The sequence below is a fragment of the Sugiyamaella lignohabitans genome, chromosome D, assembly GCF_001640025.1.
Source record: "Sugiyamaella lignohabitans strain CBS 10342 chromosome D, complete sequence".
Taxonomy (NCBI): Eukaryota; Fungi; Ascomycota; class Dipodascomycetes; order Dipodascales; family Trichomonascaceae; genus Sugiyamaella; species Sugiyamaella lignohabitans.
Window position 1 is genome coordinate 1,193,395 of NC_031673.1, and position 18,823 is coordinate 1,212,217.

At 42.1% G+C, this 18,823-nt stretch overlaps 6 protein-coding genes across 6 annotated transcripts; 3 read left to right on the plus strand and 3 right to left on the minus strand.

The window, feature by feature from the left end:
- Positions 1-1,360: 1,360 nt before the first annotated feature.
- On the minus strand, positions 1,361-2,752 carry AWJ20_4997 (uncharacterized protein; the record flags this gene model as incomplete). Its single annotated transcript, XM_018882106.1, has 1 exon — positions 1,361-2,752. One exon carries the CDS (start codon positions 2,750-2,752, stop codon positions 1,361-1,363), a length of 1,392 nt encoding a protein of 463 aa, XP_018736518.1.
- A 1,288-nt stretch (positions 2,753-4,040) lies between these two features.
- MFG1 (Mfg1p) lies at positions 4,041-6,503 on the plus strand (the record flags this gene model as incomplete). Its single annotated transcript, XM_018882107.1, has 1 exon — positions 4,041-6,503. The coding sequence occupies one exon, from the start codon at positions 4,041-4,043 to the stop codon at positions 6,501-6,503; it is 2,463 nt and encodes an 820-aa protein (XP_018736519.1).
- A 1,951-nt stretch (positions 6,504-8,454) lies between these two features.
- Positions 8,455-10,119, plus strand: NOC4 (Noc4p; the record flags this gene model as incomplete). Its single annotated transcript, XM_018882108.1, has 1 exon — positions 8,455-10,119. One exon carries the CDS (start codon positions 8,455-8,457, stop codon positions 10,117-10,119), a length of 1,665 nt encoding a protein of 554 aa, XP_018736520.1.
- Positions 10,120-10,274: 155 nt separating this feature from the next.
- On the minus strand, positions 10,275-11,318 carry TPC1 (Tpc1p; the record flags this gene model as incomplete). Its single annotated transcript, XM_018882112.1, has 1 exon — positions 10,275-11,318. The coding sequence occupies one exon, from the start codon at positions 11,316-11,318 to the stop codon at positions 10,275-10,277; it is 1,044 nt and encodes a 347-aa protein (XP_018736521.1).
- Positions 11,319-12,135: 817 nt separating this feature from the next.
- On the plus strand, positions 12,136-14,655 carry SLP1 (Slp1p; the record flags this gene model as incomplete). The annotated part of the gene is made up of 1 exon (XM_018882113.1): positions 12,136-14,655. One exon carries the CDS (start codon positions 12,136-12,138, stop codon positions 14,653-14,655), a length of 2,520 nt encoding a protein of 839 aa, XP_018736522.1.
- Positions 14,656-14,788: 133 nt separating this feature from the next.
- SPF1 (ion-transporting P-type ATPase SPF1) lies at positions 14,789-18,253 on the minus strand (the record flags this gene model as incomplete). Its single annotated transcript, XM_018882114.1, has 1 exon — positions 14,789-18,253. One exon carries the CDS (start codon positions 18,251-18,253, stop codon positions 14,789-14,791), a length of 3,465 nt encoding a protein of 1,154 aa, XP_018736523.1.
- Between the last annotated feature and the right edge of the window lie 570 nt (positions 18,254-18,823).

The following is an 18,823-nucleotide window of genomic DNA, read 5'->3' on the forward strand; positions in this document are numbered from 1 at the left end:
ACTAAAACAATTGAACTAGAGTCAAGCTCCTAGACACAACGCAGACTGTGTATACAAAATAACCTGCAGTATATATTCAAACCAGACCGTATAAAGGCACTGAATATTCAAGATTTTGCAAACAACAATGATGATTTTCTGTTACCGGACGGATACTGTAGCTTGTTACCCAGGAGTTTGTCCACTGATGCAGACAAAACTTAGAAGATTTCGGATAATTGGCCAATATGAAATAAAAATTCCAGAATTAAATAGTCAGAACCTTCTGGAATATCCTATATCTCAAATATCAAAGCAAAAACCGAACCAGAAACAACCATACAACCACAAATGTATTCAGGCACAGACAGAATATAAAACGTCGCCATCAGCCTAGCTTCTGTCAACAGCGAGTATATGTATCATATGAAGTGGGTAAGGGCATCTTGTGTTCTGCATGGACATTGACCGAGGTTGCCAGTGAACAGCAGAAGCAGGGTCCGATTGGGTAATGATGAGGGGGACCTACAAATTTTGGCAAAGATCGATAGATGAACCAGAACTACGGGAAAAGCGGGGTACCCTTTAACTCATCAGAGATAAATAAATAGATTACCGCTGTCTCGGTACTAGTTTTTTTTTTTATAAATAATATGTTACGATCATGTGAAAAGCATTGGTAGTAGCGTTAACTTCTGAAACACGCAGTCCTCAGCCCAGCCAGCTGTTGTGAAAATGTCGCGAAACTAACATTGGACTTAACTGACAGACGAGGGAAATCGGACCGAATCACGTTGCGTGCCTGCATCAGAGAAGACTAGTTTTCCGACAATCTGGGTGATCTCTTCGGTACTCGCGTCGGCGAATTTGAGAGTGAAACAATTTCAAATTTATACTCTTTTCCTATCAGCGGATCGTCAATCCGGATTTTTGCTATGAGTTCTCACCGGAAACAACCACAGCCTAGAACTGTTCATTTTCACTCATGCAGGAGCAAAATAGTCTCTGTTGGATCCCCACTGGTAGACCGAAACTATAGACCCTTTAGCTGCATAACGCACGGTTAAATTGCAGCCTGCATAATCAAAAACACGACTCGCCCTAGCCGATAAAATTTCCCCTGCCATGAATTGAAGAGAAATTACACGTTGGTGGACTTTGCCTCCGGCGGCCGGGGCTCCGCCCCAGACCCTGGTTGCTCCTGCTTCGCAGGAGTTGGCTGTGGTCGGTTTGGTGTGATGACGCCTCGAGCGAATGGGCGGAGCGGCTTGAGTTTCAAGTTTAAGAAAATGATTAATGTCTAATTAAAAGTATTTACAAGTTAAATAAATATGACAGAGACCAGCTATGCTAGGAGTTGCTGCTCTTGAGAGCTGCTATTCTAGAGAGGCCAGTACTTTTCGCAAAAATGGACGATTTCAAAGCACACTTCTACGGTGATCAAAATGATAATCATCCATTCCAACCGAGTACTCTGCTCCTCGCTGATGTGACTCTTTAAGATTCCAGCAAGTTCACTAGCATAGTCAAGTCGCTTGTTTAAAATAGCAATACGGGGACTGACGTCTAGCTTGCGTGATATCAACGAGTACAGCTGCTCTAACTGGGGCTCGGACCAGTATAAATCAGGTGTCTCGATGAGCTCTGAATAGAGATTCAGATGGCCCCGGATTTGTAAGAGCTTTCCGGTTATCTGTAGTACCTCGCTGCCACGAAGCTCTATTTTACGGCCTGTGGCAAGATTGTCTGATAGTTCCTTGATGGATTTGATGTAATTGTCTAATGAAATTTCCAAAGCCGCCAGCTTTGTATTTCTAGCCAGCCCGGAAGAGAATGCAGCTTTGTCAAGTAAGCGAGCCATGGAGGTCTCACCACGAATATAAATAACGTCACCTACCATAGTACTTGTTTGACCAGCGTTTTGATGTGATACATGCTGAGTTGAGTTATTAGGAAACTGGTTTAGCGGAGTAGGGTCTGGTACATTATCTCCCTTATTGGGTATAGCTGATGCTTTCACATTGTCCCTGTCACTGTTTCTGGTCTCAGAAGAACCTTCATCTGTAGCGATTGTTGCAGGACGCTGTTCAGAGTCTCGGTCTACTTCTTCAACATAATCCATATCTTCTGTCTCTGCGACCTTGTAATGACGTATTTCAGCCTTCTCTAATACCGGCACCAATTGATCCATAACTTCACTTTCACTCATGCCCCATGCTACTACTGTACCATTAGATAAAACCAATACATCGGCAACTTTACCAGTACTGAATGGATATTTAACATGCACCATCTCACCTGGTAGAAGAACTGTGGCGGATCTTAACCCCATCTTATAGAACAAATCTACTGCCATAGCCAAATCATAATGTTCACAGGTGGATGCAGTGGTACAAGTCCTCAGAGACCCACTACTGTTATTTGTGTCGGCATCATAATAAGGACTGTTATGATCTGGTTGTATAGGCGTACGAATGGTCCGAGTATCCGTATTCCCTTGTTTTCTGCCCCCAGTCCCAGTTGGAACATGTCTCAGACTAGGTTGGGCTGCCTGTTTGTTACTTTTTGGTGGTTTCTGTCTGATACCTGACACTGAATACAAAGCCGCTGATAGATGAAAGAGACGAGTGCCAGAGCTATTAGCAGCAATAGCAGTGATACCAATAAAGACCGAAGTTCTACTAGGATTCAGAACTCCAATTGCTGCCGTGATCTCTTGAACACCACCGAGCTTGCAAAGTACTGGCCTCAATCGGCTTTGGAATGCCAACATAATTTCCAGGAGCTTGACCAAATGTTAATCCTGTATAATAAATCAGTCCACCCTCGCCATGCAAAATGTACGTATAATCTCTGCCACTTTTATTGATGTGTACGGCTTACGAATTAACCTACAATCGGGACGAGAACGAACTAACAATCGTATCGTGATCATTGGGTCGCTAAATCGAAACAACAATATACCATTAGAGCATTTATGCTTTGGTACATTTCCACCCAGATTTGCCTGCTTGGGCTTAATCGATGAATATACACAGGCAAACGATACATGCAGGGGCTGCCCTGCATATCTCCCATGGAAATATCCAAAACAAGAGGAAACCAACTGTTACAATTGAGCCATATAACCGTCTAAGTTCAGTACAAAACTTTAATAAAAAAGTTTTATAATATCTTACTAATTCTACAATAGCCATTCATTTCTGGCTAATTTTCATCTGACCTGACCTGATTTCCTGCATTCACTGCTGCCAAATTCTACTGTTATTCTCGAGAAAGGTGGGCTAGGGCAAAATATGCAGGTGTAATCAATAAGCAGATAAGTCTAAATATTACATGGCAGAGGATAAACAGTTACCCTGTCTGATGCTGAGGCTTCGCTCCTAGACGTCCCAACCCACCACCCAAATCGCATCTTGTCGCAGGTAGGAGGAGGCCGGCCATGCACACTCAAGTTACTGCTAAACCGTAGCTGCGAGACAGACATTTAGGTTCGCTAAGCCATTCCTTCTGGTATTTCGCTCCACTTGTCGCTACTTTTGGAATTTGAGATCTTTAAAGCTCTTTCTGGCTTTGGTTTTGTTCCAACTATCGGCTTGTATCGTTATCAAGGATACTATTTGGACCCCGAAAGATAGTTCAACATCCGGGACTAAATCCAAGGAACTGAAAGGAAGGGCATTCGGGATATCATCTTTTTTAGAAGTCATTTTCTAATTATTTTTGTATATTAGACATACTATCGAGTCAGGTTTGTGTCGTGAGAATCGGATTTATCTTCTGTTGTCAGCTTAAGACATAGAATAGTCCTACGAAAGTAGCTTGATTCCTAAACGAAGCGCGATATTCCACATTGAAGAAATCGGAGTACCGTGAATTTATAAAAGTTAAAAAAAAAAAAGTGGTAGCATCTTGGGGGACGAAGAAACTATTTATACCCTTGTTTCTTATTGGTTTTATTTGCTAAATTACGTCTGCTTCACGACATTGTTTTTTGGTTTCCGCTTTATTTTTGTTTCTAGCTAAGTTGTTCAGTTACGCCCCTTCATGAACTGTTATTGATGATGTCAGCATCGCCTATCCAAGGTCACCAGATCCCTCCTGGTATGGTTAGTGCACAAAAAGTTCCTCCTGGGGCTCCCCACCAGGTGATGCGAGCCAATTTCCCTCAAGGCGTGAATAATCAAATGGCCCCGTTCCAGTTACAGATGGCTATGCAGCAACAACAACAACAGCAGCAACAGCAGCAGCAGCAGCAGCAGCAGCAACAACAACAGGGCCCAGTAACTAGTCAGGGCCCTTTTCCTGGCGTGAATAATGGGTCTGCCAGTGGTCCTGGAGCTGGTCCTGGTCCTAGTTCTGGCATTGGACCTAGTGGTTCGGGTACAGGCACGGGTCTTGGTCCTCCTAATTCTAATGGATCGGGTCAAATTCCAGGACCAGGTCCAGGTCCACAACAACAGTTTGCAGCAGCTCATGTGAATAACGCTGCAGTGGCCGCAGCAGCTGCTCATAACTCACCCATACCAGGACATTTGAATCCAGGGTCAGGTGGTTCTGGACCTCCAACAACTGGAGTCGGAGCTCCCGGTGTCCCAGGTAATAATTTACAAGCACAAATAGCACAGCAACAAATGCAAGCCCAATTTTTGGCACTACAACGACAGCAAGCGCAACAAGCAGCAGCTGCTGCTGCCCAAGGAGCTGGTGGTGAACACCAGATCCCTGTAAATTTACAACAACAAGCATTACAAAGACAACAACAACAACAGCAACAGCAACAACAACAACAACAATTTCAGCTGCGACAGCTGGCACAAGCCCAAGCCCAAGCTCAAGCTCAAGCACAGGCCCAAGCACAGGCCCAAGCTCAGGCACAAGCTCAGGCTCAGGCTCAGGCTCAAGCACAAGCTCAGGCTCAAGCACAGGCACAAGCCCAAGCTCAAGCCCAAGCTCATGGACAAACCCCATTACCTACAGGAACCAACACACCAGCAGCATCAGTAGGAGCTCGAGGGAGCCCCCAAACATCCAATTTACCCTCTCAACAGGCAGCAGCAGCCGCTGCACTCCATCAGCGAGCAGTTCAGACTGCAGCACTTCATAGTCAACAACAGCATCAACAAAGTATACAAAACCCCCAAAATCAGGCTAATCCAGCCAATCCTCAAAACCAACCAACTCCTCAAAATGCCCAAAATACACCGAATCCACAATCATCACAGTCGGGACAGGCCACTCCTGCTCCACAAACCGCCAATCCTTCTATACCGTCAACTCCGGGCACTATTCCAGCTGGGGTGTCTGTAGCAGACTGGAACGCTTCGTTAGTAGCAGCTGCAGCCGCTGCTAATAGCACTGCCAAGCCTGTGGCAGGAAGTGCAGTGATTCGGTTATTACATTTTGCAGAACTAGTAGGGTCAGTTGGAGACCAGACACATGATATCGAGTTTTGGCGGCGATTGGTGGCGGAATTTTTTTCTGAAAATGCCATGCTTAAATTGTCATTAAGCACGGGAAAGGAAACAAAGCATTTTGATGTACCATATCAGATAATCCCTAGATTTTTCCACACTTTTATCCAGTCTGGAGTGCGTCGTATTCAAGTAAATCTAGAAAACCCTCGTGAATACTTCAGTAGCAACAGTGACCATTTTGTCGACTGTTCAAGGTGCTCCATATGTTACTGGTTTGAGGATGGCACCCTGGTTACTTGCAGATGTCCGACTAGGATCTTATTAAATCCAGCACTTAAAATAGAATGGTTAGAACAGCAAAATCTCGAACATTCAGAGTTCATCAATCGCCAGGCTCTCATGACGTCGTTTACCAACCCTGGTCCTGGTAGTAGCCAAGGAGATGCCCGGTTTGTCAAGCTAGCGCCTACAAAGGTCACTCCATTTGGTGTAACCAGCTCAGTCGTTCGATTTTTGGAAGTTTCAGAAACAATTTCTCATATGCGTGACCTAATGAGCTTTTCGGTTCAACCACAGGCTGGCGGTCCCTTAAAAGCTCTGGAGGCATTGGCTAGAGCGTTGCAAAGTAGAGATGCATCTAACCCAGCTGCTCAGGTTCAAGCCCAGGCTCAAGCTCGTGTACAACAAGCCCAGGCTCAAGCACAAGCCCAAGCCCAGGCACAGGCACAAGCACAGGTTCAAGCTCAAGCGCAAGCTCAAGCTCATGCTCGAGCTCAGGCAGCAGCAGCAGCTGCTGCTGGCGGGGCTGCTCAAAATCTAATCAATGGAGGAAAGTTACCTTTTAATGGTGGCCCCATGATGATACCAAATGGAGCTAATACGGCAACTGGCGATATGAATGCCCCTCAAGGTTCAATGTCACCACATACTTTTGTACCTCCAGGGACACCCATTCCCGGCCCTAATGCAACTCCTACGATGTCTGCTAAGAACCCTCCTCGACCTGTAGCCAGCCCTCGTGCAGCTAAGAGACGGAGACCTAGTGCTGTTAAAGGCGAAGCGGAGTCACCTGCTCTCAAGCAAAGTCCAACGTCACGGAAAAAGTAGCCTGTCTTATTTTTATGTTTTTTTGTTTGCTTTGTTAGCAACTTTTAATATACATTATCATGCCCCATACAATCAGCTATATATACTGTAACTGGAGAACCAGCCAAGGGCTAAAGTTTGACATAGACCTTGACTCTCCTTAACACTTATAGAAGAAAGGCCTTTCTATGGCAGCTTTCTATCGAGCTGACCTATCGCAAGTGGTAGTTTCCTTGTTAAAACGATGATAATATAATTGAATAATGCATTTTTATTCGCGATAATGAGCAATTTCAGGGGTAGGTGCAGGGGCTGATTGATGTTTGGAGTAGCATGCAAACCCCTGATTACGGCAGGATTTCAACGGCTGATTGCAGTTGGTTCTCCCAAAGACACTATTAAACCCAGATCTGTAGCCATAGAATTGGTCGGGATTCTAAAAAGGATGTATTCATTTGCCGAGCCAAACAGTGGGCGTACCCGAATCTGGTTAAGGTCTAAGTGGGGTGATATGACAGACGCTCACTCGCTCACTCGACCCCGCACTTTTTAAATATATACTCCGCAGGTGCATGTCTAACTAAAAGTTTATCCCTTAACAATATTAAAGATTTTTGATCCTAATCTTTTTTAAATTTACTATTAACGTTGTTGTTCAATAACTCACAGTGCCTGAATTTTTATTTTCTAAGAACATGGGTAACGCTTCTGAATTTACTGATACTTATCAGAATATTTGGCACTCGTTGAATTCTGTTTCCCTGCCAAGTACTCTTTCGGTGCCGCTATCTTTAAAATGGAACAGGATTACGAATACATACACAGAGCCACAAATTGAACTTGTAGGCACCTTAGCTGTACAGGTACTTTGCTTCTGGCTCCCTTGTTTAATATATTGGATGTTAGATGAGTTTGCTCCATCGATTGCAGCGCGCCACAAGATTCAACCAGCGCCCGCTCAACCGACGAGTAAAGATTATTGGATCTGCTTTGCTAGAGTTCTCAAGAATCAACTAATATCTATAGCTCTTCAGGTAGGTGGTCTAACCTTGTCAGGAGTCACCGGAAAACCTAGTACTTTGGTTATTAATGGGGAAATCCCCACTATTGCAGTAGTTGTCCGAGACTTAATTCTATCAGTACTACTGCGAGAGGTGTTTTTTTATTATTCTCATCGTCTTTTCCACCATCCAAAACTGTATGCTCCTGTCCACAAACTTCATCATAAGTTCACTGCCCCTATGGCGCTCTCCGCTCAGTATGCACATCTATCAGAGCATATTATCTGTAATACTCTTCCTATCCTACTTCCTGCAGTTATTCTCAAGTCACACATTATCACTTTCTGGATATTTTTAGGTTCTCAATTACTCGAAACAACTACAGTACATAGTGGTTATGATTTTTTTGGTGGCTTAGCCAGAAAGCATGATCTCCACCACGAAAAGTTTCTGATCAACTTTGGTGCCATTGGTTTACTAGATTGGCTTCATCAGACTGACGGTACAAGCCGTCGTGTAGTATCAAAATCCGTCAAGACGAAGTAATTGGGTAATGAAGGTTGTATGTATTTTATGTAATAGAAAATGAACTTTTTACGGGTTTATACCAAATACCTGACAGATTCTATCACTTTTGGCGCAACATCTAGTACGACCAATCGGGTAATTTCAGGGGCCCAACTTGCGGCTTGGACGTCTTCGACCAAGCAATAAAAGAACTGACTTTTGCTTCATTTTATATACAAAAACACATTGGAAGATTCGTTATTCATCCTTTATCTAAAAGATTTCTCAAGTATTAAAAGATGGGGACATAATATTTTGACACAAATAGTGTAGTCAGTCAGAGACGGGTTATCTTGAAGATCAGCCGCTCGATGCCAGACTGAGGCTGAAAAATATTTTGTGCCGATCTCTACTAATTATTTTATATCTTGTCTGGATAAACAACCGTCAAAGCAGTTTTCAAAATGAAAAGATCGGGAAATGACAATAGCGGAGCTAAGACAAAGAAATCCAAATCTTCCAGCACGGTGGAGACCGGTCTAAGTGAATCAGAAATTACTGCTTTGCAGGAATCTATCCTGAGCTCACCAAAGAACTACAATGAAATTGCGAAGCTGATTGATATTGTCCGGGATAACAGCATTAAAACATCATGTCGCCATTCAGCATCAGCAGCTTTATTAAAAATATTTGGGAAATTGTCCAAAAAAGGATCTCTTAAAAAATCTGGAGTAGTCGGAGCCAGCGAACAAGTTGCAATTTGGCTGAATCAAAGATTCATCCAGTTTAAAGAGCTGCTGTTAAATAACCTTAGCGGTGCCTCTGGTTCTACAAATTCTCCTTCTTTGGCTGTTTCAGCTCTCACAATTCTTTTAAAGGTATTCAGTGTTGTTGAACATAAGTATTTGACCCCTTCGACCGAGTACTACTACCCCAAACAGACTTACAGCGATATTATCTCTAGTATTGTCCTGTCCTCACTGCCGTCTGCCGTTATCGATGTCGTATTAGAAGAGTTTGTTAAAAACTATCTCATGATTTATGATGACTTACGATACTACTTTTACACAGAGCTGGCTGCTATACTGAGTAAAGAACTGGAGACGGAGAAGAAGGGTGGGTACGATTCACCTCCATTTAACGGGGTTCCAAAAACCGTTGTTTCCCGCAGAGTAATTTCCACTCTTCAATCTATTTCTAAATTCCCAAAAACTGATGAGGAAATCGAGAACTTTTTCTTGTCAAAGCCTCAATTTTCAAAGTCATCGCTTAAATCAGGCACCCCTCTAAAACTGTCGAGTCACAAAATCGCCTTTCAAAAGGCTTGGTTGGCTGGTCTGCGACTTCCTCAATCAAGTTCTCAATACAAGGAAGTTCTAAATATCCTTCACCAAAGAATCATTCCTAATATGCAAAAACCCCAGTTGTTAATGGACTTTCTTACAGACTCGTACAATGCAGGCGGACCAGTGGCCCTATTAGCACTAAATGGTCTCTTCGTACTGATGCAACAATACAACTTAGACTATCCAAACTTCTTTACCAAACTCTACTCCCTCTTTGATGGATCTATCATGCATGCAAAACACAGATCAAGATTTTTCCGCCTTGTTGATCTATTTCTCTCATCTACGCACTTGCCAGCCACTATCTGTGCTTCATTTATCAAAAAAATGGCTAGACTTGGTTTGACAGCTCCTCCAGCAGCAGTAGTAACTATCATTCCGTTTATTTATAATCAGTTGAAAAGACATCCTTCTTGCATGAAGATGATTCACAGACCAGAGATCGATGGCGAGTTTAGTGATCCCTTTGACCCAACTGAGTCTGATCCTCTCCTTACGAATGCTTTTGATTCATCTTTGTGGGAGTTAGAGGTTCTTCAAACTCACTATCATCCCAACGTGTCTACTTTGGCAAAGATAATGTCACAACCATTCCGTAAACCCCAGTACCTACTAGAAGATTTTCTTGATCATTCTTATAAGACTCTATTTGATGCTGAAAAGACACGTAGAGTGAAAGCTGCTCTACCTGCTCTTGAATACGAGTCATTTGATTCTGTGTTTGTTAATCCTGAAATTAACACAGGCGCTTCTACATATATGGTTGGGTGGAGTTTTGCATAGCTTGATATAGTTATATATCTGTTTTGTTAAATAGAAAATATTTAAAATATTCCTACCGCTTATTAAAGAGATACGAATACTTCCCAGTGTAAGAAAGAAAATGCAAACTTTTATTATCATGGCAGGTCATTATATATTTACAGATGTCGGACGGTTTAAAAAGAATCAGTAGCTGTTTGATTATTTGAGAAATATCTCATAACTTTTAGCGAATTCTCAAACGTCCAAATGGTCACGGCACTAGAAGGGCCACTTTTTAGTAACGAGATCAGGAACCCTTTATAGAGTCCACGAGCTCCTTCATGGATCACAATATGTTTTGCACACTTGAACAGATTTCCTGGGTATATTGGGATATCGGTACGACGGCCATAAGACGGTCCTTGCACTTGTAGTCGCTTTCTGATTACATCTAGTGGAAAAACGCATCCTTTACTGAAAACGCCTGCAATAAATCCAGCAGTCGCTTCAGGTGCTGGTAATATGGAGTCAAGATTGCTGGCATTCATTAATCGTCGCGTTTCTTCGTACGTTACGAAAAAAATGCCCATGTTCGGTATCAATGAAAGCAACGTAGGACTTAATCCTCTATAAAACCCTTTTGCACCTTCGATACGAGCAATACTTCTTACTGATTCAAGAATCGATGAACGTTGCTTAGAAGAATCGGCCGCAAAACGGGTTCTAAGCAGATCTAAAGGGTACGTTAAGCAAGTGGCAGCAGTGCCTGCAAGAGATCCGGAAATCAACAGCTTCGGTGTTTCCCCGAGCCAGTGGACATCGTCATTTAAGAACTTGCTGACGGATTTATAGGTTGTAAACTGAATTGCTCCGTACAGAACGTACATTACTTCAGCTGGTACGTTTCCTTTCCAAAACACCTTAACGCCTTCCTTCTGATAAATATCTTTCACTGTTTTAAATATAGTTTCACCTGGAACTGCAGTGATACCAGCAGGACCCAGTGGTAACCTTTTTATCTGGAGCTGAAGCCTGATCTTAACAACATCTAACGGTGATATAACAAATCTAGACACTAATCCAGCCGATCCACCACATACGATAGACTCTAATCGGGATATTTCGACAGCGCTATTCAAATGGTCTTCATGTTTGCGTTTTCTTGAGCTATGTGGTATGCTTTTGGCCTCTTCTTCTCCCAAGCTTGATGATGTAGCTATGGGTGGTACAGTCGCCATTTTCTTACTATTACTGAACTATTTATTTCTTTTCCCAGGATTGAGAATAATTGAGAATACGATATTGCTTACTTAAATTTCAAACGGCTGTCAATATTTTTTTGTCGATCAAACGCAAGTCAGCTAGATGTAAATAAACCAATAATCTCTACTTTCATCAATGGACACAAACAGAATCAAAAGCTGTCTAGACAACGATATTGGCACTGAAACCATAGCGAGGTTAGCATACTTATTATGCTTGGAAAAGACTTGTGAACTAATATGAAGATATTAGACACTCGTGACGACCCTGCGGTGCTGACCCTGCATCTAAACTATGCGTAAATATCAGGTGACATCCAGAGCTTTTTGACTGAACTCAGCAATATTCCTAGGCCATTCGTAGCTATCAAGCGAGCACCACTTTCAAATATCAACGAACATATGTAATGGATACCTCCTTTTTGATTGGAGGCCTTTTTTGTAGTAGAAAAAAATCATGAACAATTGCGTTTGCACCGGTATTATCACCAAATGCGATCATCAGCTACATATACCCCTTATTGAGTACATCAAGGATTTACTACAAAACGACAGGGGCTGCTGCGTTCGACTTTCAGTACGACTACTTTCATTGGAATAGTTCGCGCCATTTTTTCTAAAAGATTACTAATAACACAAATCTATGTGAGACAAGAATTGCCATTGAGAGTATATTTTGAGACAGCGGGTGGTAATCTTATATGGAGAGTAATTTGACTTCTAGGAATGTGTTATGAAAGGTGTTGGAAAGGCACATTTTTGAATGATATTTTTTTTTTGTATTTCGCCAAAGATGAATCTGAAATTGAGATATAAAAGACGCATTCGGAGTCTAGAAACTCTGGCGGGAATTTTGACTAGGTTGACAGCATTTAGTTTAGTTCTTGCGAATTCAGATGTTACAACTGCCGGCCAGGAAGGAAACACACTGGATTTCAACATTATCGGGAATCCAAATTTAAATTCAGATCAGAATACTTACTCAACACTGGAGAAAGGAGACGCTTTGCTCGCTGAGTCACCTTCTTTGTCTCTACCTTCAAAAGGGTCGGAACTAGATGCATCATTGCTGGCGGTCACGGACTCGGCTCCACAGTCAACGTCTACCATTCATATCTCAACTCAGATCAGAAGTTTGGATACGCAACAGGACTCCATAGCAAATTTCTCTGTTCCCTCAAAATTGTCCGACATCAGCTATAGTCAATCTTCAACAGTATCGGTCTCCCCAGCTATTACACCATCCTCCTCTGCAACCAGCAGTACCGATGAATCTACGACGCGTCGAACTGAACAGTTAATGGATGAAGAAATCGATCAATTTCTATCATTTGAAGAATGGAGAAAATTAAATCTTGAAAAATCTGGGCAATCCGAGAAGGATCTAATTCCTCGGCAGCAACAGCAAAACGATCTACACCAAAATATGAAGCGCCCAGCACAATATGATGGCAACTTCATTGGGGACGAATTGGAAATAGAAATGGATCTATTTAAAAGATCATCTGATGGCAAAGAGTCTAATGATCCTAAATCAGAAGGAAAGCTGTATAAAACACGGTTTAATTACGCATCGTTTGACTGCGCTGCCACCATAGTGAAGTCAAACTCGCATGCAAAGGGTGTTAGCAACATCCTTAGCGAAAACAAAGACTCATACCTCATAAATAAGTGTTCAGAATCGAACAAATTTTTCATTATTGAGCTCTGTCAAGATATACTTGTTGATCAAGTGTCTATGGCTAACTATGAATTCTTCTCATCTATGTTTCGAAGAATACGAATATCAGTTGCAGACCGGTTTCCGGCTCCAGAGTCGTCTTGGAAAGTTCTCGGTGAATTTGAAGCGCAAAGTGTGAGAGATATCCAGTCTTTTGACATCACCAACCCATTAATTTGGGCTCGATACCTTCGAGTCGAGGTGTTATCACACTGGGGACATGAATATTATTGCCCTGTATCGCTTGTTAGAGTTCACGGAACCACGATGATGGACGAATATAAGAACCAAGACGGAGCAGAGAGAGACAAGAAGGCCGATGATGATAGAGCAACACCGGTGGTAGATAATAAAAGTAATGCTGTATCGTTTCCAGAATCCTTACACTCGACTCTGAACCGATATTCTTCGCCAATTCCATCCTCCATAGATGATATTGTTTCCACCACTAGTGTTTTCGTAGCGAAGACTTTGGAGCCCAATGCATATTCTATTGATTCGCTGTCACAATTGTCGTCTCCTGAGCCCTCCGTGGGTTCCGAGCACAGGTCTGTTGAGGCTGTGGATCCAGATGAATCTAATAGTGGTATCTGTGAACCGGGCTATAAAAGCATCGAGAACACATATGATCAGCTTCGAGTCTTCTATCCTGGCCATTTAATATCACCTCTTGTGTTGAACGAATCTTGTCAATGGGATGACTATATGAATAACCATAGTATACAGTTACAAAATGGGAATGCGAGCAGTGATTCCATAATTCAAGCAAGTGAGTCGGTTGTCCAACATGATGTCACCACGCCAAGCACTCCAAAAACACAAGATTCTATTTATCAAACTATCATGAAGAGACTTTCGTTGTTAGAATCAAATACCACCCTATCACTTCAGTATGTGGAAATGCAAAGTCAAAGTTTGAGAGAACTTCTGGTTAAAATTGAGAAGAGGCAGAGTACTAGGATTGAAAACTTTTTTGAAGAATTTAATCGAACTGTTACGGAACAAATAAGGTCCTTTCAATTTCAATACAGTCGCCTTTTGCTATCAACTGTGGACGAAATGGAAGCCCAAAGACACCGTACAGAAGAGGATGTCTTGTCTTTGAGCACAAGATTGTCGCTGATAGCTGATGAACTGGTCTATCAAAAGAAACTAAGCATTGCACAAGCCGTGATTTTGTTGGTTGTGCTGATATTTGTTATTGCGACTAGAACTACTCCAATCGATTCCTCGCTGGCCATGGCTGTGCACGGGAACCAAGCTGGTATACGTGATCTCTGGAAGCTATCAAACAGCATGAGATCTCCGACGCGGGTTCTTTCACCAAAGCGCAACTTCGACCGGAGTCATCATCGGGTAGCTAGCACGAGCTCGGCCGAGTGGTACGATGAAGTTTACAGCGATCGTGACTATGAGAACACTGAGAATCTGACTCAACATTTGGCATCAAACAGCACAACTCCAAGGAATAAACATCGGCAGGTAAATGAGTTTCCCTTTCCCACATTTTCAAGTTCTCCTCGGCCTCGTAGTTTACAGGACATGAACTTCAATGATTCAGAGACTGACAATGACACACTATCACCCAACTAATTTTTTTGCATACGTAGTACATTTTTAAATTTTGCATTATCAGATACTATTTCTGCCTTGAAATACAAGGCTCTTGTATCAATTATTATTAGAATTTATTTTACATCTATGCCTTTATGTTGTATATATTTCTTTATTGATTCTTCTTTTGGATCAAGGTTCCGGGTCTCTCGTGATATCTGAGAGCAATATCAGCTGGTTTAGAGTCCATAAAGAAGTGCTTTAAGACGATTTCAATTAACCAACTTCCTCCAAGATCAAGCAGCATTGTAGTCGAAAGCTGAAACTTGAAAACACTGGACATAGGAACAAGTTTAAGACCCTCATTCATCTCAGGAATAAATTCAGTAGCACCTGAAAGAGCTAGAGCACCAACACCCAACAGACCCCAGTACATACCACGGTTCTCACTAATGCTATCACGGAATGGGCGACCTTGGTAATTAACTGCGAAAGTCGAAATTTGCTGGGCAAGTTGGAGAAGATATATAGCAGTATTAAGGAGTGAAGGTTTGAATTCTGCCTCAAGGTCAATATTCGAATCACGAGGTTCCAATTTATAAACAGTGTTCGTGATATAAATTAGTGTTGCGATATGAATTGCAAATTGACCAAGAATGGATCCCATAATGTAAAAATTGAAAATACCAGGTTGTGGACGTTGCTTCGATAATTCATCGATAGCCTTGGCCCGCGAAATTGAAAGAAAACAAACCGAGAGAAGAATACCAGAAATAGTGGCTTGACCATCACCAATTTTAATACCAGCGAGATATAAGACACTAAGAGAATAAGCAGAAATAAGACAGTTAAGGGCAAGGATTTTATACATTTGAATTGTGGCAACCAAAGTACATCTACCTTGACGAATAATATGTGTGATAGCAGAAACATTGCCCAGTTTAGAGGTGAAAGGAGCGGCAACTGAAGCATCACCCAGCTTGAGAGCAGGTGGGTCATTTTCGTCATCTTCCTCCATCATAGCAGTGATCTTATCAGCAAGAGCAGCCGATTTGTTTGCAGCGAGCTCTCTCTTTTGGGCCTGTTCTATCTCAGCCAGCAATTTTTCATCAACAACGCCACCTCGAGCCTGAATAGCTTTCACATAATGTGGATTTTTGGGTCCAGGAGGATACAGATGTGCAATGGCCTGAGGGATAGGTGGAGGTGGCTGGTTCCACTTTCTCATCAAATCGGCTTGCTTCTCGTAGATCTTTTGAAGAGCGTTGATTTTGTTATTTTCAGCAATTTTCTTCATTCCTTCCTCAGTACCATTTAGTAAAGCGACACCAACATGAGCTTGTTTAAGAGCACCCACATCATTTGTACCATCACCGCACATCAAGGTTGTATAACCAGCTTCCTTCAACGTAGTAAGAATGAACTCCTTTTGGCTAGGAGATACACGAGCATACACCCAAGTATGGCGGATCAAGTCAACAATGTGTTCATGATCAGTCAGTTTAGCTAGAGCATATCCTGTAACACACAGATCGTAGTTTTCGAAAATTCCAATATCCAACGGTTCACTAGGCTTAACAGGAATAATTGTTTTCTCATCCACAGATCTCCATACCAGTTCATTGTGTAATCCGTGAGCTTCTTCAGGAGCATCAAGAATCAAAACCTCTCGTTCAACAATAGCAACTTCATTTGCGACGTGCACAGCTGTGAGCGGGTTATCACCAGTGATCATTACAACACGGTGACTAGACTCGTTCAGCATCTTGACAGTTTTAACAGCATCCTCCTTCAAAGGACAGTGGAAAACGAGGAAACCAGCAAAAATAAGATCGCTTTCAACATTCTCACGAACGAGGGCTGTGACTTTAGACTCCGACATGTTAGGTTCAAGGTATTTATAAGCGAAGGCAAGAACACGACTACCAGTCCTGGTAAAGGATTTATATGTCTCTTCGTAGTCTTCCGGTAACTTAGTGATCATTTTACGAAGAGTCTCAGGGGCACCTTTAACAGCGACCAAGGTTTTACCATCTACGTTGGCAATACTAGAAGAACGCTTCAAAGCAGATGAGAATTGGAAACGACGAAGAATGTGTAGTTTATCAGACGGGTTGGTCTTGGATCGAACGCGATCTTTCTTCTCAACTATCCAGCCAATTCCGTTCAACGTAGTCTTTTCCATTGGGTCACCTACAACTTCACCGTCATCAAGGAGAACAAGGGCATGAGCAGAAGCAAGAACAAGAGCACTTTGTTGAGGGATATTGCTAATCTCGGTCAAACCACGAATATCACCAGGAACCAACCCAGCAATACCTTCGACAACTAAGTCTTCATTGGTCAAGGTACCAGTCTTATCAAAACAACAAACATCAACACGACCAGCAAAGGGAATACGGAAAGGCTCGGTACAGTAAATATAGAACTTACCAAGAGCAGCCAAAGAGGCGTTGACAGCCATGGTAAGTTCCATGGGCAACTCAGGAGGAACAACAGAAGTTATAATAAGAACACAGTCCAACAAAAGCTTAGAACGTTTACGATCAACCTTTACACCTTCAGTCCAGACATACCAACTGGCAGCAATAGCGAATACAAGAAGAAAGAGAATAAAGAAATAAGCCTCCTTATTACCAGCACCAACACGTTCTGTAGAGAAAATCATAACTCTAACAAGGCTTCCTTGCGAAGTTTCAAAACCAGTGCGAGTAACAACAGCAAGGGCGCCACCATCTGGCGGTAACGGAACATGACTGTTCAAAACCTCAGTAGTCTGAAGAACTTTGGTACCACCGAAAAGAAGAGAATTTTTATCAAGGGAATCAGTATCAAGCTTTTCTTCAGAAGGACGTAGTTGGATAGATTCTTTTAAAAGAGGAGTTGATTCACCGGAGAGCATTGCTTCGTTAACAATGGCGGATCCGTTTATGAGAATCAAATCACATGGTAAACCAGAATCTTCTTTGGTACGAGTAACAGAAACTAGATCACCAGGCAACAATCCATCGGTTTGAATTTCAACCCATTTGTTATCTCTATAGACGTGAATGTCGTATGGTTGAATGCCCATACCACGGAACTCAGCCATCGTCTTCTGGCGTTGAAAAACAACAGTTGATTCAAAAGCAACCAACATAAACAAACTGAAGAGAGAATAGTACCAAAGTTCGTCCATGAACCACAAAGCTACACAAAACATTTGGAAAACAAAAAAAGGGGCCACAGCATGTTCAAGCCAAAGTTCGCTAAATGTAGGGACAGGGATGTCAAACTTATTGGGGCCATATTTTCTAATCAAGTCATCAATTTTAGCTTTGCCACCCGAAATACCCTTTGTAGTTTGAAATGAACCAAGCTTGATATCAGATTCGTCGATTGCGAACTTTGGAGGACTGAAAGATTTGGTTTTATCATCATAAATGTAACGTCTCTTTTGGAATAGAAACGAGACCTCTTGATGGTCAGCTGTGTCGATCTTCTGAATCTTACAAATTTCAGGGGCACCACTGTTTGGCACAGGGATCAAACGAATAAGAGATGCTTTTTCGATAGTTTCTGCTGGCTTAGTTGTGAACTTCTTCTTGATTTCCACATTCCAAAAAGGCATAAGAGCCAACAGGGCTTGCACCGACATAATTGAACCAAGATAGACATAAGTCCATTCTGACCCCTGAATATACTCCTCATACTTCAAGAAGTAAAAGTAGGAGAATACTGGGTACAAGAAGATAAATGGCCAAACATAAGGGCGTACAATCAATGGTAGTGGGTTGTGCAATGAAGCCTGAGCGATCACTGGATCCGGTACCAGCTTATGATCTGAAGCCCTTTAAAACATGTTAGTTTTCGAGAAATTTGTCTGAAAGAAACATCTAAGCAGTTCAAGCCATTAAATTGCTTTGAATACCGATATCCAATCTCACACTTTACTTACATTGTGACAATTTTTCACTCTGGACAAGATTGAATAAACTGACGTAGTGACAAACGTGGAAGATGGAACTGCGAGGAACAAAACATGCATGATAGCATAAATGTCAAGAATTGCTGGTGCCGTGCTGGTGCATTGGACGATATATAGAGCCAATACCAAACGAGAGCTTAAATGAGTTAAAATTGCAAAACTAGATTTATTAACGTTTAGTAGCAAAAATATGTAAATTTAGTCTTAGTTGTTTTGCTACTAGATTTGAGACTGCTTGGG